The 22,938-nt window shown below is 36.0% G+C and overlaps 1 protein-coding gene across 5 annotated transcripts in view; it reads left to right on the forward strand.

Annotated features, from left to right (window-relative positions):
- UTRN (utrophin) overlaps nucleotides 1-22,938 on the forward strand; it is a 340,805-nt gene that overhangs the window by 305,833 nt on the left and 12,034 nt on the right. For all 5 annotated transcript variants that reach the window (XM_063151512.1, XM_063151511.1, XM_063151513.1 and 2 more), the window contains 7 exons: nucleotides 1,375-1,486; nucleotides 7,818-7,954; nucleotides 9,574-9,612; nucleotides 9,860-9,925; nucleotides 13,333-13,398; nucleotides 20,824-20,982; nucleotides 21,362-21,605. In XM_063151512.1, coding sequence (XP_063007582.1) covers nucleotides 1,375-1,486; nucleotides 7,818-7,954; nucleotides 9,574-9,612; nucleotides 9,860-9,925; nucleotides 13,333-13,398; nucleotides 20,824-20,982; nucleotides 21,362-21,605 — 823 coding nt within the window. The remainder of the gene's footprint in view (nucleotides 1-1,374; nucleotides 1,487-7,817; nucleotides 7,955-9,573; nucleotides 9,613-9,859; nucleotides 9,926-13,332; nucleotides 13,399-20,823; nucleotides 20,983-21,361; nucleotides 21,606-22,938) is intronic.

Genomic DNA, 22,938 nt, shown 5'->3' on the forward strand with positions numbered 1-22,938 from the left:
GATGACATTTTCTAAATGTTCCAGTCTTTGTTATTGTTTGAGAAAGCATTAGGTGACAAAGCTCTGGCACAGCTGTGTTATAGTTGTCTAAGTTGCACTATGTGTAGGAGGGCAGAGAGATGGAAGGGAAGACAAAGACTCATTTAGAATGGGTCATTCTAAATAATTTCTACAATGAAGCTAGAGATCTGCAACAACAAAAGCATCTAGCATCTTAGCAGAAGGTAAATGTAGCCATTTAATGCACTGGCTCAGAGAAAAGATTATAAACAAGTTGGATCAACATCTTTTAAAGTGAACTTTTACATTTATAGACACATATTCTCTTGCAAAACAAAACATAAAACTCAACAGGGGAAAAATGTGGGGTACTGAAAACTGCTCTCAGGAAGCAATTTAATTTAAACTTTAACTATTCAGTAGCTATTCAATTTGGTTCAGTTAGCTCATTTTAGTTTCATACAAATGATATAACCTCATCCAGTCAGAACAACCATAGCATAGAAACAGTGGGTGCAGTCTGGAATTGAACTGTTCATTTAGTCTAAATAAATAAATAAATAATGTTCCTGGTGATTACATTTAATACAAGGGATACTGTAGAAGTTTTTTAGCCTATTTATACATACACTCTCTTAAAAATCAACAAAAGCAAACAAATCATTGTGTATTTTTAACTGAATTTTAAATTATTCTTACAATTCATGAATTCTTGAGAATTTAATTTTCTGAAATGTGTGTTGAGTTTCTGAGCACTAAAATTATTTACCAACCTTTAACTATTGAGTATAAAAACTGAAATAAACCAGTCTGGTTTATAGAAGTTTTTTTTGAGATAACACATGAATAGTAAATAGAGGAAAAGCAAAACTAAAGCAATGTAGTTTAAAGTCAGTAAAAACTTTAAAATTATAAATTCTTTCCAGTCTATCAGTGAAGCTGATGCCGGTATGATTTTCTGCATCAAAGCTGTTTGGGCAGCAGGTGATTGATATATGCAGTTACAGACTCTGTAATGCATTTCAGATGGCTCTCTATATTGATATGGAGACAGGAACTTGTAAATACTCAGTGAGGTGTGTAGTGTAGGAAGGTTCTGTGGACCAAGAGGGCTGCAGGTTTGCTCTGTCCCCTGCAGCTGCTGTGGTGGCACTGCTGTCCCTGGGCCTGCAGCCGTGATGAGCGCTGCCCGTGCCATGTTCTGGCTGTGCACACTCACACACTCCAAAGTTCTCTCTCAGCTAATCCCAACAAACCCACTGTGTCCTTGTGTTGCTGCTGCTGAAAAGCAGGTGACCCATTTCAGAGAGTAATTTGCTTTGTGAGGCTTAATTAGAAGTAAACCTCTAATCACTTTGTTTAATGTCCCCACAGGTACCGGAGCTTAAAGCATTTCAACTATGATGTCTGTCAGAGCTGCTTCTTTTCTGGCCGCACAGCCAAGGGGCATAAATTGCATTATCCAATGGTGGAGTATTGCATACCTGTGAGTACCAGTTTGCTCAGTGTTTCTAATGGATTACAAACCAGATTTGAGGTCTAAATATTTTTCCACAATCTTTGTTACCTAGCCAGGATTTCTTTTACATGTGTTTAATACAATTTGTCTTCCTACCTTTCTCTTTGGAAGGTATCAGGAACATTTCAGGTTTTGGTGATTTTATGTAGGGATGTTTGGATTCTGTAAAAATGGGCAGCAGTAACCACTTCTGAGAGAACTTAAACTTCACTACTGATTGGTAAAACAAAGCTTGAATATTAAATGTAACTGCTGTTCTTGTATACTAGCATATATATACGCACAATAAGGGTAAAAACATGGCAGAAAAAAAGGAGTTGCTTATTATTGCTGTACTAATGGCAAAGAGTATTTAATATTCTAGTAATGCACATTAATATTTTTAGGAGACTTTGTTTTCGGGTCCAGCATTTCCTTGCTTTGTGAAAATGTGGCTAGAAATAGATTGTGTTTCATTCTGTTGTGTAATTGCTATTTACTGGGATATATCGAAGTTGATGTGTAGCTGAAAAAAACCCCAAAACCCAGAAAAAATAGTTTCTAACCAGAAATGGTGTGAGATGTTTACCAGCAGTACCTGACAAAAATTAATTTTATAACACTTTATTTTCCTAATGATGTTTCAAACACAATTTTTTAAGGAGATTCCTAGGAGTCTTTCTTTACTGAAGGAGTGGCTGGGTTGCTACACACAAATACCACTCGTGCTTTTTTTATCAGATAGCTGTTTGCAGTCAAGAATTTTACCTTAGAAATAAATTAATAGGATAATTTGTATGTGCTCTACACAACAGTGGTGAAAGGTCTGCATGCTTAGAAAAATTCAGACCAGAAAGTAGCTAGAGCTGATTCAAGAGTGGCAATTTTCAATAGTGTTACGAAATTCTGTGTGTTCTTCTAGTAGCAAAAATTCATTGAGTTATTTGTCTCTTTTGATGTAGTTGTTGGACTTACTGCCTGTGTTTTCCCTCTCTTTTTTTGTCTGGCATGTCTTCTGTAATGGCATTCAAATTCTACAAAGTAGTGGTTTTACTTCATTGTGGTCAGAAAATAAAAATTAGTAATGATAATATATTTTCATTAATTCTACGACCAAGTGTTAATATTTTATTGATAAATCTGCATGTCAGGGAATACTCTGAAGAACACTTTTAAAGTAGATTTGTTGGTTTTCTTTCAGCTAGTTTTAATGTTTATTATATTTTATTACATGACTTATTCTAACCTCAGGATTTGGAGGTCTGTGATTAAATATCATTAAAAATTCACTTTTTTTCTGCTTATAAACCTCATCTTTAGTGGAACAGAAGTACTCTTTTTTACTGTCTATAATATGCAGGAAATTCAGAAATTGAGGTGTAAGGAGTGTTGAAACAGATTATGCTGCTGGTCTGCAGGATAAGATATCCTTCCTGTTGAGTTAGTTAAATACAGATTACATCTGGTGTGGGATATTGTACTTTCCCTAGAACATTATGGTATCTCTCTCATGAATTCCAGGTTTTGTCTGAAGTTGCAGATTTGATATCTAAGATGAATTTTCAGGTCTTGTTAAACAAGTTCACATTGTGTAACCGTGAGCTATCTCATTTACAAGTGAAGGCTGACAAACTGAAAATATATTCTGGAAATGGCTGGAATCCTCTCTGTCCCTGGAAATAGGGATGGCTTACATTATAATGAAAATTTCTGTTACTGCTGCAGAAAAAAAAGTGGTTTTAAGGCAATATTAGGTGTAAAATAAGGTAGTGTAAGGCAAAAGCACCTTCTCTCCATGAAATATAGAAGGGATGAGGTGACTCCTTTATGGGATAAGGGGGAGTAAAATGACATTCTTGGTCAGAGTGAAGGAAGGCAGGCCAGTCTAAAAAAGGGAAAAGGAAGGAACCTGAGGAAGTTTTAAGCAGAGCAGAAGAAAAGAAATGGCATAGAATTCAGGTGATGCATAAGATTAGAGGTCCAGAGCGACCCCAGTTAATTTGGAAGTGGAATATGAGAGCTGGAGTTTTATTTGGGTCCTGATCTAAGTGTACTCTGCTACCTCCATTTCTGTAAAAAGAAATGACCCATTATATGAACAGCCCTAGTTGCCTGTTAGACTTCCATAATCAGTACCCATATGCAAATTATTTTAACTAGCCTTATCCAGTCTAGGTCTGGAATAAAGAATTGATTTCATTAAAAGAATCCTGTATTATTTATTCTTGCTATTTGTAATAATGCTCTGTGGTTGGTATACTAATTTGTTGCTAAACCTCTCTACATATTGAACTCATTAAATGCAATACAGTAGTCAAGAATTGCAAAATTTTTTGCAGTTAGTAGAATAGCTTATATGTTTAAATGGAATAGTGCTTGAAAAATAGCATGGACCTGGGTCTGTGAAATAAAATAAAAGCACCAAAGTCCACTGAATTGTTCCTTAGAATCCATTATATTACAGTACAATAGCTTGAACAGGAAGGGTGCATCTGCTCTGCCTTTTCAACTAAATTCAAAGGCTGTTGATGTTAAAATGGTGCTTTCTTTGCCAGTGTTGAAAAGCAGAGTACAAATGCATGTACTCACCAAACTACATTAATAAAATCTAGCTTCACTTTCTTACTGCTAATGCATATTAATACATTTTTATCAAGAATACTAGTAATAAATAGGTAAAAAAATTGCTTCCATTACTTAAGCTGACATTTAGAACTGGAGCTTAGTCACAGATGGATGGAAGACCATTTAATTGTCTTCAGGTGAATGGTTCAGTGTAGGGTATAAAGGGATTTCTCAGAAGCACAGTAAGTTCTTATCAAATTTAAAATAATTTGGAGGATGGGTTAAGGAATATGTTCTCCATTGTAATGACTTTTGTGATATTTGCTTTAGGTAAGAATTGCTTCATAATTTCAGATTAGGACCATTTACTCCTCATGGTTATATGTAGTAACTGCATTCTAATCTGTAATGCCATTTTGCATTTGTCCTAGCTTGCAATTTAGTTTTCTTGATGCTGGGGGAAAAAAAATCATTTTAATAACTTCAGTTATGTCTCTTCTTTCATCCAGGATTTAGAGATAGGTGTGAGAAGCATCTGAAAACATAATTCTCTCTTAGGTAGTAGAAATACAAAATTATTCTCATTTATTTTTCACCTTTACATAATCTTTGTCAGAAAAGATGGGGAGATAAGATTCTTAATGTAAAATTTTACACAGGTGTGTAAAAATATTGTTAGATTTTCCTAGCATCTAATTTGAGAGTAGTCCTACATAACTACCCACAGAGTTTATTTTTAGATTTTTTTGAATTGGAAATCCTCTCAGTAGTGGCACTTGTGTTATATTAATGTGGTTGTGCTTAATGACAGCATACTTTAGGGAGGTTCACATCTCTTCTGGGAATCAATTTCTCTGAGTGTATTAAAACAGTTAATTGGTTTTGTGTTAGCTATAATAAATGTAATTAAGAGAATGATGACTTAGGTGTGGACTGGTCCTTTTACATAGCTAAATGCAGTGAAAGGAATAAAAATGTGGGCTTCCATTTGAAAAAGACATTACTGAGAAATAAATAAAATTAAATATATATGTATTATAGGTATTCTTTATTATTTATTCATTTTCACATATTTATTGCAATTTTTATATTATATGTTATGTAATTTAGAGCTCTACAATTAGTTTATTGCAATCTTGATATTACTCTTTTAGCAATGAATACTTGTTCTATTTCCAATATACTGAAAGCAGACACCAACTGAGTTTTTAAGATATGTATAGAAAATGTATTTCACCATGCTCATTTTTTTTCCACTACTTTCCTGGTTTCTTAAATTTTTATTGGATTACAAATAATTGTATCTTCGTTTGTTGCTGATAACTGTTTGTGCCTGGCTGGTGTTTTGAAGAGCACTGATACCAGTTTGTCAATTGTTATGATGTTTTTTTAGTTTGGTATGACAGCCATGGATATAAAATATTTCTTCCTAAACTTTGTCTTGCTCTAAGAACTGAGGTTTTAAATTCCGTTTGAAGGCATGGTCTTTGGAATGAATTTTCAGTGAAGGAAAGTATTTTTTCTTTGCTTTTGAAGTAGGTCTGAAGCAATGGTGCTATTTGTACTATTGATTTGTGTGGAAATAGCCAAGATGTCATGATGTAAGCAAGTGTACAAGGTACCTGCTAGTTTTAATTTAGAAGATAGATTCTACACAACAGTTCCTGGCTATTCTTTTTTTAAAGGAAAGTGTTATAGTACATCTCCCTTGGCATGATTTTGGATTGGATAGTATTTTGTGGTTATATCCCAAAAGGAAAAAAAAAAAGCCATTTTTCAGAATTGTACCTTAATTATATGTAAATTAAAATAAATCTTTCAAATCTGCTCAAATTTCACTGGTTAGTATTTGCAATGCTCAGTCAGTACACAGTCATATAAGTCCTCTTTCTGAGAATCAGGTTGTCACACCAAATAAAGAATACACCAGAGGAAAAATTTTGGCAGCTCAGTAGACATTTATTTCTACAATGTGTGGGTATTAAAATTTTCATTCCTTGGCCTTGGGGCAGAGTTCCATCTGTTGGAGTTGCTGTTGCAGGAGAGTGAGCAGCTTTGCATGGCCTCATGTTCCTTCTTTGGATGGTGCAGTGGTTGGAGAATGATTTTGTGAACCCTCCCTGGATTCGCTTTTTTAGTAAAATTCAGGGGTTCAAACAGCCCTTGGTCACAAATTTACTCTGTTGTCTACATGTTAAAGCCACATATGAGAAGCTCCTATCAACACTAGTTTGTTTTACTCTTTTTATTGCTCATCTGAAATGCATTACAGAGTTTGTAACTGCATATATTGTACACACATTAAAATATATAGATGAATACGGAAATATTTTTAGGTTTTGACAGTGGAGAATAGTTTGCCTGACCTGCCTCTAGGCCACTTGGTAGTACTTCAGGAAAAAGATGACAAAACTGAAGTCTTCCTGTCTATTTTTCACATGGTTGTCCATCAGCTTTGGCATCCTTTGGTGCTAACAGGCTTCTCCCAAAGCAGAGGGTACAGGAATGCAATTTGTAGTTTATTACAGAGTCTGGACTGAAAGTCTGTAAAAGCTGTTGCAAAAATTCAGGTAATTCTGGAGGTGAATGGCCGTGTTTTCTTTACTGCAGTTGCAAGAGAAAATTCTCAGTAGTACCAGCTGGAAGGGGATGTTCTGTTGAAATACTCAGCCCAGTCTGAGCACATACACTTTAAAGGCAGACTGTATACTATTGTTTCTTTCTGCAAATCTCTTTTTTGCCATTTTTGCCTTGTATTTTTTGCCTGTATGTATCTCTGCTTTTGTAGCAGAAGTTAGTTGAATAGTATTACCAAAGTAGTGCTGCCATTATTATTGTGATTATCACCAGTTCAAGGGATTTTTAAAAGCAGTTGAATAAATTTTAATTTTGTTCTCAGGATAGGGTGGTGGGCAGGGAGGGAGCAGAGATGAAAGGGGCTATGCAGTTACCAGTTTTGGAAGAGGCTGCATCAGTTAAAAAGCTGCTGGGAGGGATGGGAATGTTGATTGTAACTTGTAAATTTACACTTGTAGAATCTTGTGGCTAATTTATGTCCTAATCTTACTCTGTGGTAGTAAGGAGATCACTGAATCAGTCTGAGTTTGTTACTTCAGGCACCAATTGTTCTTATCAGGTCTGCCTGTGTTTTTGAACAGTGCCTGTATATTGGCCACCGCTTCATCTGTGAACTTTTTTGACTCTGGAATATTACAGGTAGTGGCAGAATCCTGTAGGAAGAGATTTGGTTACTGGAGAAAGTGCTTATGAAAATCTAACAGAAAATAGGTTAGCACATACCATTCCCATCTTGTGGTAAAGTTTTCCATTGCAGCTCTAGAATGGGAAGCAGTAAGGGCTATATCTTACCAATTGATTTTTTCCCTTATAAATTTTTTTTCTCAAAAATTAATTTTTTGTGTTTTTTAAGACTGCATATAAATGTTTAGCTTAAGACTTGAACCTGTGTCAATTTTTTTCTAATTTATAAAGTAATTGGTAGATGCATTTATTGCTGGGAATTTGAAGCCTAGCTATTATTTTCCAGTAGATGAGAATTTTTGGTACCTTAACATTATTGTTGTACCATATCTCAGGACACTAAAAAGGCAATTTTAACATAACTGAAGTTTTGAAGTTCTTCCTTGTAATCTTTTTCAGGACAGAACCAGCAGTATTAATCAATAATGTTGACATTAAATCAGCACTATATAGCAATGGTGATTTTTTTTTTTTTTTAATTTTTTTTTTAAAGACAACATCTGGAGAAGATGTACGGGACTTCACGAAGGTGCTGAAGAATAAATTCCGGTCCAAGAAGTATTTTGCAAAGCATCCCCGGCTTGGCTACTTACCAGTGCAAACAGTGTTGGAGGGTGACAACCTGGAGACGTAAGCTTGGTTTATAGAGCAGTGGCTCCTGGGGTCACTGGCCTGTTCCATCAGAACCAAAAAGCTGAAACTCAAAAGACAGCCAACAACAATTTCAGAGCCTTGTGCTATATTATTCTGTGCTGTTTCACATTATTTGCAGATCTTCTCTATTATTTTTAAAGTAACATATTTTATGCTTAGATTTTTATCAGCATTGTATTATAAAGCCACGGATATTACCATGTCCATGGTAATGGACAAAGCAGGTAATTTTGGCAGGGGCTGAATAGCTGTTTTACAGAGAATACTTTTGAGGAGACTGGGTTTTTGGAACTGCACTGCTTATTTGAATATGTCAAAATTCCTGGAATTAGAAATTTCTGAGTTAATTAGGGTCCTACAGGCTTCAGAAATATTGGTGGCCGAATCAGAGAGAGCACTCTTAGTGTCTCCATGGTATTATTTATGGCGCTGACAGAAGTGCTCCACTTTATTTACTCAGTTGGCAGTTGTCAGCAAAAGACACTCTTACAAGAGCAAAAATTAAGATGTGTTGACAGGGTGCTAGAATTAGTTTCATGGCTTGACTGTCCCTCACATCCTGGAGTCTGTGGCACTGCTGCAATGTCTGAACACAAGATAGCAACAGCCTATGCGAGGCTTCAGCAAAGACACTCTGTGTCCACGCAGCAGCTCAGTGCCAGTGCCCACAGTCTGAGGGCTTTCATGACTGTAGGGCTGTGCCTTTCATTTGCAATAAGTAAACAAAACCTTCTCATTAGCAGTTTAAGAGACAGGAGGAAGTAATCTGAAAATTGTCTGATTGATAGCCTGGCTTCTAAGGAAGCAATGAACATTCAAATGTTACCCACCAAGGCAGTCTTCAGCTACCACCAACACAGGAAAGCAAAGCTGCTTTAATGTGGTGGAAGTTTGCCAATGCTGCCAGAAATTGAAATGATAAAACTATAATCACAGGTCAGAATAAAATTCTGTTGGTCCAGTCATGTGGGAAATACACAGATAAATTGTCAGCATCATGCTGAGAAAACTCTTGGTATTGGTTCTCTGCCCTGCAGGTGGCAAAACTCAGTAATACATTCCTGCCAATAAAAAAAAATTAAAGAAAATAAAAACTCTTATAGTTATTCAAGTGTGAGAATGTAATACAATATGTATTGACCTCATTATTTTCATTCCTAAGGAAAAGAAGCATTGATAACTGTGACTTATGGGGGAGGTTTATTGGTGGGGTTTTGCACCCCACTTTTTTTTAATACATTATATTGTTTGCTTTGAAATGAAAGTTCCAGTACTTGAGCAGAGTTTAAATGAATTTATTATGGTTTATGAACTGCAGTTCAATCAATAACATGATTTGGATTTTTCTTTAAATTGATTTTTATGTAACAAAATTAAGTATGTAGGTCAGTCTTCTGCCTCTCCATGACAAGTGGCAGCATTTGTTGCTGTCACTTTTCTATATCAACTGTTACTTGTTCAGGGTGGGTTGCTGTTTAAAGTATTCTGTGTTTCTCCAGCTTTCTCTTGCTTAAATAGTACTTAAGTTTTTGTTTCACAGTTTAATTCTTTCTCTCTCTCTTTTTTCTTCTTTTTTTTTTGTGTCTTCCTTACAGTCCTATCACTCTCATCAGTATGTGGCCAGAGCAATATGAGTGAGTATGCAGAAGCCCTTTATGTGGAAAGCCTCATTTGCCAGTTGATTTCTTTTAGCTCAGTTGCAGCAAATCTGATGTCCCTAAATGGGACTGTAGGGCACAGCTGACCCAAAGCAATAAAGCCCTTGGGAATATAGTGCATGTATTTATTTGTCATCAGTCTAACTTGATTTAAAAATAATGTTATCTATATCATGAATTGCTTTAAACACCACTAATTTTTTTATTATTATTTTTAAACTAGTCCTTCCCAGTCTCCACAGCTGTTTCATGATGACACACACTCCAGGATAGAACAGTATGCTACTAGGTAAGAGAGACATGTTTTCTCACAAGTCTGCTGCATTTTGTGGTTGATTCCTGCAGTTTTTAATGCACACTACTGGTTAGATATTATTTTTTAAAGATATCTTTCTCTGTGCTTACAAGATTTACTTCTTAAATCATTAGGTTCTTATTATGAACATATTAAAAGTAAAATATATGTGCTAAATCTATCATCTCTCATACAGAATGGAAGCTGCTGCAAAATTGCGTTATTTCTAAAATGTGTCATTATTGGTTTCTTTCTTAATTTTTAAATAAGAAGAAATAAACAGAACATTTTCTATATATAGGATTTCCCAGGAGGATATTAGAGCCAGGGTTTTGTTTTCTTCTCTGATAGGCTGACACTCTGCAATACTGTTGGCTTTTAGCAGAATAGGTTGTAATTGCAGATGTTTTATGTTGTGGCTTTTGTGGGGTCACCCTAGTCCTGCTATGATAAAATGTCTGTTATGCCACGTCCATCTCAATGTGTGTGTTTTGTTAACTCACTTCTGTACATTCAGAGCAGGTGATCACAGAATCATTTTAAGGCAGCAACAGACCTCTAAAATCATCAAGCCCAGCCATTAACTCAGCATGACTGTGTTCACCACTAAACCATGTCCCCAAGTGCCTCTCCCATGTGCCTTTGGAACACTTCCAGGGAAGGTGGTTCCATCTCTTCCTTGGGCAGCCTATTCCAATACCAGACCAGCTTTTCACAGAAGAAAATTTTTGTAATATCTAACCTAATACTCCCCTGGCGCTACTTGAGGCCATTTCCTCTCATCTGGAGTTAAGGGCGTGATGATGGTGAAATATTAACCAAAGACACCCTCTCAAAGATAACTACCATGGGAACTGACTAGGTTTTTCTTTGGGTGGTTTTGTTCTTGTATCTGATCTCCACAACTGAAAAGCAATTTTAACTTTTTCATTTCTTTGAATAAAAATTCTGAGTGCATATTTAAATTAATAGCATTCTAATTTATGGGCAACTTAAAATTCTTCAGACCAGTTTTTTTTTTAAATGCCTAGAATATGCAGCAAGAGAAAATAGAGCAGGAAACAAAGCTGAAGGGCTACCCACAGTCAGCCTATTTCTTTTTTGTCCCCCAACAGCAAATATTTTCATGCTTCATTAATAGTATAGCACAATGACATACAAAGTTATTACAGAGCTTTCAGTTATTTGAAACATGTCATTCATATTAATCACCCAACATTTCTTTGAATCTATAACTTAGGCCATGTTGTAATCAATTAAAGCCCCTGAACCAGACAAATTTCTCTAGAGAGATGGAAGAATTTTCTGTCTACCTGTGTCCTCTTTTCAGCCTGTGGTGCCACAATGCTGTGGCTTTTTGTGCCCAGATGAAGCTCAAAATCTGGACTGTCAATAAAGATCAGTGGAGATACTAGGTGTAATAACTGCTTTCCCTCTCCTCCCCCTCACCTCTTACCAGTTCTGCTTAGGATGAGATTAGCTGAAGATGGACTGTGCAGTTCTGAATTATCATTCAGGATACAAACCTAAATCTGCTCCTGTTATGTGCCAACATTGCTTAGCAAAATGGACAATTTACTACTAATTGCCTCATAGGGAATCTGTCTAAAACTACTCAGGATTATTTTTCTTCTAGTAATAAAATCTAGAAAAAGAAGATATAATTCTGTGTCTTTCATATAATTTTTATTGTGTCCTTTCTAGTTGAATCTGTTATGTATATGTTACATATAAAATAGTACATCTTTTTTATTGTCCTAGTCTTTTGAGCTAAGCATCTTTAAAGAAATATTATCGGGGCTTCCCTAATAAGACAGTGCCCAGCAGAAACAGTATATTATGGCTTAAAGCCTTCACTGTCACTGGTGGGAGAACATTCAACTCCCACTTTCCTGTTCACAAAATCCCCTGCCTGGAGCAAGGTATCATCTCCCTGTTCTTGTACTGTGTCACCTCTGAGTTGCTTCTAATTTCCTTCCTCAGCTTTCAGTTTCTATCATACCCTAAAGGCTTTTTGCTACTCTAGCGTCCCTTCCCTGTCTCTCTGTGCTCCCTGATTCAGGCCATCTGCTGGTTCCATATAGTATCCCAAGCAAATCCCCATTACTGATGGGAATCCTAAATGTGACAATATCGGTGTAATCTGCATTTGTGAGTTGAAATATTTGTTACTCACTAAGGGATCCAGGCAGGCCCTTCTCTCTTGAAAGTAATGGGGATTGTACTACTTCCCTATGTGACAAAGGGACTGTGAAGATTAATTTCTAGAATTATGTTTCATCAAAAGATTTAAAGATGCTGAGCTTAGCAGCTTTAAAAGGTGACTTGTAAGCATGTTGCTCACTGTGAACTAGATTTGTTTGAGATGTCCTAGAGCAGAGATGATCTGATTTGTCCTGAGTCACTTCAGAGATTCTCTTCCCTTCAGGGGAGATGTGGGAGCACAATGTCCCAATCCAGCCAAGGTGGAATAGACAATCAAGTTGACATTCAGTGTGTGCCTTCATTTATGTCTCGTCTTTGACCTCAGGAATAGTAACAAATGTAGAGAAGGGCAAATTTTCTCCATTCTAAAAGTCGTCACCGGAGTTCCCTGTTCTTTAGAGCCTTGCACACTCCTTTCAAAAGGAAGTTTGAAGATGTCTATAGCAATGCACAATGCACTTGCAAAAATATAGGTGAAATTAAGATATCTTTATAGTAAAGGAAATAGCCTTGTTTGGTACAGTTGAATATATGTGTAGAGCATTAAGTGTTCCTAAATTTTTATGTACATCTCTTGTGTACATAAGGTACATCTTTCCTGGATACCTGAACAGATAGAAAGTTTCTTCTTTGATTTTAAAGAACTATGTGACCTTGTACATACAGTCTAATAATCTGGTCTTTTTAGATTTATTGCTTCCAAAATGAGGAAGTGTAGGCAATGATTCCCTACAATTATACTGCTTTTTGTGGTGTTTCACAGGACTTGTCTGTCCACAGTGTGGTATTATTTGCCGAGTATAATTTCAGATGTTGCATGTTCTATATTTAAAAAGGATTCATCCTCTTTTGTTAGTCCAGCTTTAGAAAATTCAAAAAGAAAACCATCTGTGAAAACATCTCTTTAACTAATTTTGCCATGCAAGTTGTGGTGATGCTAATGATAATTATGATAGAGGGAGAAAATACACTTTTTTGTTGCTGTTTGGCAAGTAGAATTAATTAATGATAGCACAAGTTTCTCATAAAAGTCCTCTGGATTATAGGTTTTCATCACAAAATCTAGGGAGTTTATTCCTAATCATGTATACAAAGATTGCCATATCTGAGCTTTTTCTAAGTAGAATTGATTTTCCAACTGCCACTGTTAAAATTGTGCAGCATGTTGTCTGAAAGTTGTGGTTTTTCCCTTTCAGGCTCGCACAGATGGAAAGGACCAATGGCTCCTTCCTCATGGACAGCAGCTCCACCACAGGAAGCGTGTAAGTACCTCAGATTCACTGTGCCTTGCAGGAGCTTTGGTTATAGGTTCATGCTAAAATCTTCAGCAGTTCTAATACAGGATTTAGTGCCAGTGAGAGCAACTAATATGTATGAGCCCAAGAATGCCTCTATAAGTTTAATTATTCCAAGCACCAATTGTAGAAATTGGTGATGTTCACTTGATGGTGTGTGGGAACTCTGTGTTTGTCAGCCATTCTGCTTCAAAAGTGGGCATATTTCATGTGACTCCTAAAAGCCCACAACTCTGTGCCTTCTACTTTGTATTCCTTTTCTGCTTTTATCATAGTATAAAATAAAATAATCCTTTTCTAGGCTTTTGCTAGACCCTAGACAACTTTCTTATTAAAATAAAAAAATCATCTCTACTTTGAAGATTCTTCTAAGCGAGAGCAGTGTTGCTGGTTCTTGTTTATATTTCAATTTTATGGCTGCTCATCCATCTGTTTGTAACTGGAATTGTCCTGTGTAATAAAGATAGTCCTACATTAATTTTACCAATTTTCTCTTTTTTTTTTTTAATTATGTGTTATCTTTACCAATTAAAATGCATTGGTTCTATGCTTGGAAAACATAGAACCCCTTGAATTGCTGATGGATTAAATAATTCTTTTTTAATGTAGAAACAAATTTTTAACCTCATTTTATCATCAGTTCAGCTGATTAAATCAGCATTGTAGGACTCTGCCTCTTCTAAGTTATTAACAAATACCGTCAGCCTTTTTAAAGAGGAAAACTGAAATTGTTCTTGTTCAGCTTTAGTTTAAAAATACTGTAGGTCTCAGTAATACTTTCATTTACTGTTTTAAAATTTAATAATGAAATTATTCTATCTGTAGGTAGTACACTATTAACAATTTACTTTGCTTGAAAGAAGCACATGTGATCCCCTTTAAATGTTGCCTCTTTCCTGATTAATTAACTCTATTTACATACCAAATAAAACTTTTTCATGCAAACTGTTTTAATGTGTTTCTGTCATTGGCACACTCACCAGTGAGAGAAATGCAGCCAAAATATTCCCTTTTAATTTCCCTTCCACAAAAAAAAAGAAGAGCAAACATACTGTCATTTGGCAGGAAAGCTGCAAACTTGAAGGCAGCTAAATGCTCATACACTTGAGTTGTGTATTTTGAGATTAATGAGCCTACTCATATATAAAGACAAAACCACCATCCATCCCAATGGTGAAAAGCAGGGTGTGTGCTTGATTTTTACTGGTAAATCAGCTGTGGATTTTAAAGCAATTTCCCTGCATTCCTTTTCCTTAGGAAAAAAATCAAGATGGAAAGCTTGTGTACCAACAAGTGAGAGGGGCCTCTGAATTTGGGTCTCAGTCAGGGGACTGTTACACAAAATATAGGCAAGAAAGTAACCATGTATGGCACCTTCTGTTTTACTTGCAGATTACAATGCATGCTCTCATAAAGTACTGAAGTACTCAAAATTGTGAAGACCTGTGGTTTAAAGTTTAAACTATATTCATAGAATCATTTAGGTTGGAAAAAACCTTTAAGACCACTAATCCAACTGTCCAAGTCCACCACTAAAGCATGTTCCCAAGTGCCACATCTACCTCCCTTAAATGCCTCCAGTGATGGTGACTCAAACCACTGCCCTGGGCTACCTGTTCCAGTGCTTGACAGCCCTTCTTGATGGAGAGGTTTTTCCAGGGAACTACAGAGCTATGAAGTTTGTATCCCAGTTTGGATCAGACATTACTGAAACATTGGGAGTTTAGGATTATAGTTTAAATTTATATTTTTTAATGCCTCTTAACATAGAAATGGGGATGGTGTAACCTTCTTATATGGATAGAATTCAAAGGAGCAATTTAAAATGTGAATGCGTGTTTTTTCAGTTCAGATGTAGAGCTCTCAACCAAGCTGCTTTTTTTTTTTTACAGTATTATTTCAAACATTCAGGAAACAATTACTGATTTAGAAATCAAATTCTTTGCTTCTCATAATTGGATTTCTGCTTCATGCTTTATTTTTATCGGTCCTGAAGAGTCCTTCAGTTTAATGTGAATATAGAACAGAGGCAGTGTTGCACTTGATTTTGAAAGTTACTTCTTTGGTCTTATCAAGTTCACAATACTTTTAACATTCTTCATGCTTCAGAGATTATGTGTAAGAAGTCATCTACATTTGAATAAGAGAACTTCTGCTCTTAGTTAAATGTAATGAGTTTATTTTCAGCAACATTTTGCAATATGCCATTTGATTAAGAAAGCACTCATCAAAGATAATTCTTGGGTTCTAACTAACCTGTTTTCTTGAATGTCATTGTGACTTTTATCTCTCTGACTAAGCCTTTCCAACACTCCCCTTTTCAAGAGATATGTGAAGTCCATTAAAAATGCTTTTTTCCTAATCAGAAAAATAGTTGTAGATAGCAAAAAAAAAAAAAAGGCACAGTCTCTACTGTAGTATGTCCAGCTTCTTTAAAAGCATTCTAATGCTCTCATGCATGAATTTTCTGATACAAATACAATGAACAGAATTGTTTTCCCTTCATTTCATCTTCTCCCGACATTAGAGAGTTCTAAATGTTTAGGCTAGAATGTTGTGATTAATTTTATTTGGCTTTAATTCATGCAAAAGCATCTCTATCTTTAAAGCAGACTTATCTATCCACAAATTAAGATGAGCATAAGGAGAAAATTAAGTCTTTACAATAAGGAATGATAAATAGTGTTCCTAACAGAAAACTATGCCTCACAATTTGATAAATCATTATCAAAATGTATTAGAATGAAAATAAAAATTGATAGAGAAATAGGACAAGAGTGTAACTCTCCTATTCCTGTAAGGTATGAACTATCCTAACCAGCCCATACTGAAGTGAATTGCAGTGGGCACAATATAAATACTTTCAGAATAAATGCAGACTTAGTAGCTGTTTCTGGTTTGTGCCTTTACTAGCAGTTATCTTCACATCCACAGCATTGTTGATGCTATTTCACACTAGTCTTAAGGCAGAGTTGGAACATATCTGAAATTTTATTTTTTAGGGGACCCTGCACTCAGTTTCAGAAGTAGGAACAGGTTCAGAAGTGAAGGTCATTGATACTTTTACCTGGCACTGCTACTTAATGTGGTGTAAGTCAAACTGGAGCCCTAGTATATAATAACTGAATACTGTGACATGATGTAAGGGGTTAAAAGGTATCTTGTCACAAGGAGAAACTAATTTCATGAGATGGTAAAATTAGGAGAAGACCAAGTAAATTAGATAAAGTATTTTTGAGTACCTTTTGTATCCTTATTCTAGTATGTCTCATAGCATCAGTAGGTCGATGTACACTTTATTTGGACTAGAACACATGGTGCTTAGTATGAGAGCTACAGCAAAAAGTTAAAATTGTCAGTGAGGCAAGTTCACAAATAGCCACATCTTCCTATCTTAAATCAAATTTAGCAGTTTTCTAAATCAGATAAAATATTGCACTGATGAAAAGTGATGGTCAAGAAATCTATATTTTCTTCCTACAACATAGTCAAATAAAAGAGAGGTTATATGCAGCTTTATTTGCCTCTTGCTTCCTCTATGCACAATGCATGTTTTGGAATAGATGTCTTGAAAATATATGTCCACAAAGAGAATAGGATCCTTCAAAGGTGTTTTCCCTGGGCTTCTTTTTTGGGGTGTTCTTCTCCTCTGAGATGTACTTCTTTCAAGTCTGATCTTCTGGGATGTCTTGTTTGCTGCTTTTTACTATGGTGAAATGCAGAATAGAAACTGCAGCCTCTACTGTCAAAGGACTTTGTGTACTTCTAGCTGTTCCTCAAAGCACACAGGGTATTCAATAAAACAACCAGAAAAAATGAGCAATTAAATTTTACATTATGCTTTTATTTTGCTTGCTGATCACCATCTCCTACCACTTCAACAGAACCATGTCCCAGATTCTCCAAATCAACGTATTTGCCTGGCATAGAACAATGACCTTATGTTGCAGGTCATTTGAAGCCCTGTCCTGGGATTCCTGGGCCACTAATGAATCTATCCTAATTAAAGTCATGAGGTTTGTTGGTTCAGGTTCAAGGCTGTGCTTTTTCAAACTAGTAATTTTGCAAGACAGACCAAAGGTAGAAAACATGGTGAAAATACAGTTTTGCTGCAGAAGCCTTCCTTTATCAAGTGCCTGTGAGGAAAGCATGCTGTCAGTTGCAACGTGTGATGCCTAAAAAAGGAGCAATCAATATTCACAGCCTCTCCAGTAGGCTTTCTGAGGCTCTGAACCAGTGGGAGAGAAGGGAAATGAAGCTTTTTCTAGACTGAATAACTTTGAGACCAAAATATAAAATTAGCTGTATTTGGCTGTGTTGATCTCATCTACTGCATCACAATATAGTATGTAAGCATTTATTGTATTGTAAACTCATTGTGCAAACTCTGTTTTAAAAGCCTTTATATGTTTCATTAAAAACTGAGGTTACACCTAATACAAAATCTTGACAGATTCTCAGGTTTAACAACTTAGAGTAAATATAATAAATCCAGCTTCATGGAGCCTTATTTTTAAAAAGATTCTGTTAAGGTGTTCTAAATTTTGTTTATAAACTATTTCACCATTTCAAAGCATAGACAGCAACTTTTTGATGCCTAATGAAAATAACCAGACTAAACTAGATCAAGTAAACATCTCCTGACATCATCAACACCCTTGCACAAAAGAAGGCTGTATGTATGGTCACACAGCATCACTGAAATTCACATGTAAGCAGTGTTTTGAAGCCCAGCTGATAAAGCTGTGTTCTCTCACCTGCCTGCTTTAACTCTGTTTCTGTGCTTGCCCAAGGGGTGACATTGAGCTGCCATCACTCTTGGCTTGCCATGGCCATTTCAGTCCCAGGGTACTCTGCACGTTTTGCAGGGCTGTTTGAAGCCCCCAGAGGGGTTGCATCACTTCGGCAAAAAATTTGTTAAAAGGAGTAGGGTATTTTTGTCAGGATGACTAAAGGGTATAGAAGTACAATGAGGTTTTAATTATCACATTGGGACCTGATCCAAACTCCATTAACTGCACTAGCCTTTGTTTTAATTTCGAGTAGACATTGAAGTATTGATGAAAAACAATAGTGATTATGAATTTCCCTGAGATCACTCAAGTAGTGAAGAAGATAAAGCAGTTAAAGGCTTTTTATTTGTTTGTTTTGTTTTGTAGATAATGGGGGGAAAGGAACACTGATCTGTTTGTTTCTGTTTCTTTTTCAGCTAGCACTCTTGGATGTCGCTATTTTTTTTTAGGACTTAAATGTACATGCAACCCCAATTACATTTAACTCTCTATATATGTATTTAATAAAAAATTCATTAAAATTATTCATTTGCAGGGAAGATCCATGTTGTCATGTCTGTACTGACAACAGCCAAGGCAGCTAAGAAATAAGTGAATGTACATTATTTTCTTTAAACTTTCTACTCATTTTTAAGAGCAAAACTCAATATTTAGGTTTTTCATCCAGTGGACAGAACTGCCACAGGCTATATATTTTCTTGTTTGTTTTTTTTTTTCAGCAGGCACAGTGTTACTTGATGTACATTTCTTTGCACAAGTCTAAATTTTCAAGTCTTGATGATGGGTTGGGAAGTAGAAGCCACATGATAGCTTTGGGTAGATAGTGAATAGTTATCCTTGGGAAGAAATAATTTGGTGCTGTTCTACCATGAGATTAGTCTTCAGCACAAATTTTGTCTCAGTACAGACAATACTACAGAGAACCCAATCATTTTGCTAAATGATAGAAGTTCTTTTCCAAGAGAGACACACCAGGAATCAGGATTTATTAAATCTTTGGCCTTTTTGTCTTGTTTCTAATACTGATGATGCTTTTAAATTGGCATTGATATACTGAGCTAGTGGTACTTTAACAGGATAAAGTAAGATTTTTCATTTCACAAACAGTATTTATGCAACTCTCATCTGTTCCTGTCATGAACATTTTCTCCTTTTGTCCCGAGAGTTCGAACTTATTTCTGATGTACCCCCTAATCCATATGCATGTCCCATAAGACACCTAATGATTTTCACTTTTACATGCATTTATTTATAAACTATTTCTCACTACAGAAATAACTGCTGTTTCTTCCAGGGTATACTTTTCTTAGTAACTGGTTTTACTATTCATTCAAATGAGACAGTACATTTGGAAATTCTGTGATGAAAGATGTTAAATTGACTGTCAGGGAATTTTTAAAGCCTCCTGAAAATCTCCATTACACTTTTATTTGGAAAAGAAGATCTTTGCATATAGTGAATTCTGATTTTGAGGATGCTTTTCATTTCATAACCAGTGGATAGCAGAATTTGCAACTGCTAGTTTCCAACAATAGGAGGTAAAATGTTAGCACATAAAACATTTTTAATGTGAAAAAGTCTCTTTTCTAAATAATATCTGAATACATGTGTATATACTGCCCATGTGTGTGCCACTCTGCTCTGACCATGCTTTAACTGTAGGAGATCTTTAAGGTAAAGTTTGTGCCAATACTTCATGATATCGTAATGTGTGCAGTACCTGGTTTGTAGTCAGTTAAAGGAAATAATTCAAGGAGGGTTTTTTTCATCATTTTTACTGCTGCAGCAACTTCTCTCTTAAAAATGAATAGTGTATGTTTTTCTGTTGTTGATTCATCCTTCTTGAGGGGCCAAGCAAGTAAACTGGTTTTAGGATGTGGTGTCTTTCACTTTCTATCCATCTGACTTTATTTATGGAGAAAAGCTTGCAACTTGGAAAGTAAGGCACATCTGTACAAAACCAAATTCACTTGGGTATTAAAGCATAATTGAAAGTGTCAGGACTTCTGTATCTCCTTACCAGAAGGTAATTTCATGTGAGTCAGGAGGAGGACAGTGCTATAGTTTATTTCTGTCCCTGAACCTCTATGAAGGACATCTACTACCAATGCAGAATTTCAAGGTCTTGTATGTGTATATCAAAATGGGGGGATAAAAATGGAACTTTTTTCTCTAATTTTAATGGGACTTTTTGTTCTCTAATCTTATCAGGTAAATTGAGCAAACCAAAATTATCTCCTAAAAATTTCAAAAATGTCACATATTGTTAGAAGATGCTTGTTTTATATAAGGCATTTCAAATCAGTCATCTTTGATTGCTGGTTCTTGTTTTCATTCTTTCTTTTCAAACCACTTGCAGCATTTATTCTTTATGCATAGATTAAACTAAACTGATCCTTTACTACAAATTAATCTTTTTTTTTCCTGTGCATTGTATGTTTTTATGGTTTCCTTTCAGTATGTTTTTCAGGCTTAATTTCTTCTTGTCGCTTAGTCTTTTTCCATAAACAAACAAAATCCCTCAGCTTGATAGAGCTGTTTGCTCACATAATAAATGTTTTACTGCTCTGTCTTTATCTGTGCTGTTTTATTGTTTCAGAGAGGATGAGCATGCCCTTATCCAGCAGTATTGTCAGACGCTGGGAGGAGAGTCACCTGTGAGTCAGCCACAGAGTCCTGCTCAGATACTCAAGTCAGTGGAGAAGGAAGAGCGGGGAGAGTTGGAACGTATCATTGCCGACCTTGAGGAAGAGCAAAGGTCTCATAATCATCATACTGGTGTCTGAATTGTCATTTTCTTGTTGTCTGAGCTATGCACGTACTATGTTGAAAATGAGAAAGACCTAGAAGTTACGATTTTAGCAAAAAAACCCCAAACAACAATCCACAATCAAGGCAGATATCATGCATAGGCTGGCTCTGTTAGAAGAGGGAGGTGTCTGTGAAGAAATAAATTAGTTTCACTTTTACTTCACTGCCTTTTTTTCAATCCCCCATAAAACACAAGTCAAGACATTGTCTTTGTTTGAGCTATTTGCATTGTTAGTTGGAGATGCTAACATTGTTTGATCTAAGAAGTCCTTTATTTTCATTTACTTGATCAAGTCATCATTCTCCTCCACTTTTCAATATCCCAGGAGTCTGCAGATAGAATATGAGCAACTAAAGGAGCAGCATCTTCGGAGAGGAATAAACCCTCTTGCGTCACCTCCTGACTCTGTCGTGTCACCTCAACATGCTTCTGAAGATGCTGAGCTCATTGCTGAAGCTAAACTCCTGAGGCAGCATAAAGGTCGTCTGGAAGCAAGGATGCAAATACTGGAAGATCACAATAAACAATTGGAGTCTCAGCTTCACAGGCTACGGCAGCTGCTCGAGCAGGTACTTGTACACTTTGCCCCATATGGTTTCTGCACAATGGGATTTCTTGGTGGAGCAAAGGCACTGACATTTTACTGCAGATATTTTCACCATGTACTCTTGGTCTGTTGCAATCAATCATTTCTAATGAGATGCTTTTTCTTACACTCTACTATGAGTATTATTAAAAAATGGATCTAGAAGATGCTTGTTTTATTTAAGAATTTCAAATCAGTCATCTTTGATTGCTGATTCTTGTTTTCTTGCTGATTTCTTGTTTTTGACATGCTTAATGTAAAATGAGCAGAAAATGGTTGAGTGCTGGAGTGATCATGGGAACTTAGGGAGCACTGAGAATAACACAAACAAGAGCAATAGCTTTTCATTAACTAAAAAGCATGGGTAGAAAATATACACCCCACTCCAAGTAATGATGCCAGCCACATTCCATGTTTGACTTAAGTTTTACCAGACGCTTTCCTTAAATAATATGTTTATGTTTAATCACAGTTAGTTACTCAGATCTCTCTTAGCATGCCAGAGACAGATGGCCAAAGATGTGTCTGAAATACAAAGGAGCAATTAATTACATTAAAAATCCAGTTCCTCTTGAGTGGCATATTTAGACCAGTAAGCTACAGTAAAGTGATCTTTCACACAAGTGAAAAGGTAAGAGACTTTTAGCAGGTGCTGGTAGCTGGAGATCACAGGGTTTCCTTGTTGGCAGAAGGAACACTGATTGCTTTGGAAGCCAGCATGTGCACACCTGGCTTGTAGAAATAACAGGAGCAACTTATACCATAATATCACAGTAAGAGCAGCAACATAGGTGTTGTTAGAGATGGTTGTTTGTACCATCATGTGTGGAAGCTTGAGTAATGAAGATAAATTTGTATGAATGTTTTCTTCTAATTAATCATTATGTTTGGGTCAGAGTACAGTAAGGCAAGTATTTCCTGCCTTCCATGAGTCAGATGTAGTAGGGGATTTAACTAAGCCAAGAAACAGGCTACATAAACCAGGTATTAAAATAGCCTAAGTTCCTGCTGTAGATCATACTCTCATTACAGGGATTAAGGTATTTGCTGTTTGTTTTGCTGGCTGACTTTGTCAATTTTCTAGGCAGGTTTGGCTCAATAGGATTTAGATGCATCTGTTCCAGTGAGTTCCCTACCCCTCTAGCAGACTAAATTTTTTTTGTTGCTGCTGTTATTCTAGCATTTTAATCAGTATTTGAGTAGCTATAATATTTCATAGGGAAGATAGCAACTGGTGCATTGTTAATAATAGTTTATAAAGTAATGATCTTGGGATATGTGGCCAATACTTGGTCATTCGAGAAGGGTTTAAAATC

This window comes from Melospiza melodia, chromosome 3 (genome assembly GCF_035770615.1).
Source record: "Melospiza melodia melodia isolate bMelMel2 chromosome 3, bMelMel2.pri, whole genome shotgun sequence".
NCBI classification, from domain to species: Eukaryota; Metazoa; Chordata; class Aves; order Passeriformes; family Passerellidae; genus Melospiza; species Melospiza melodia.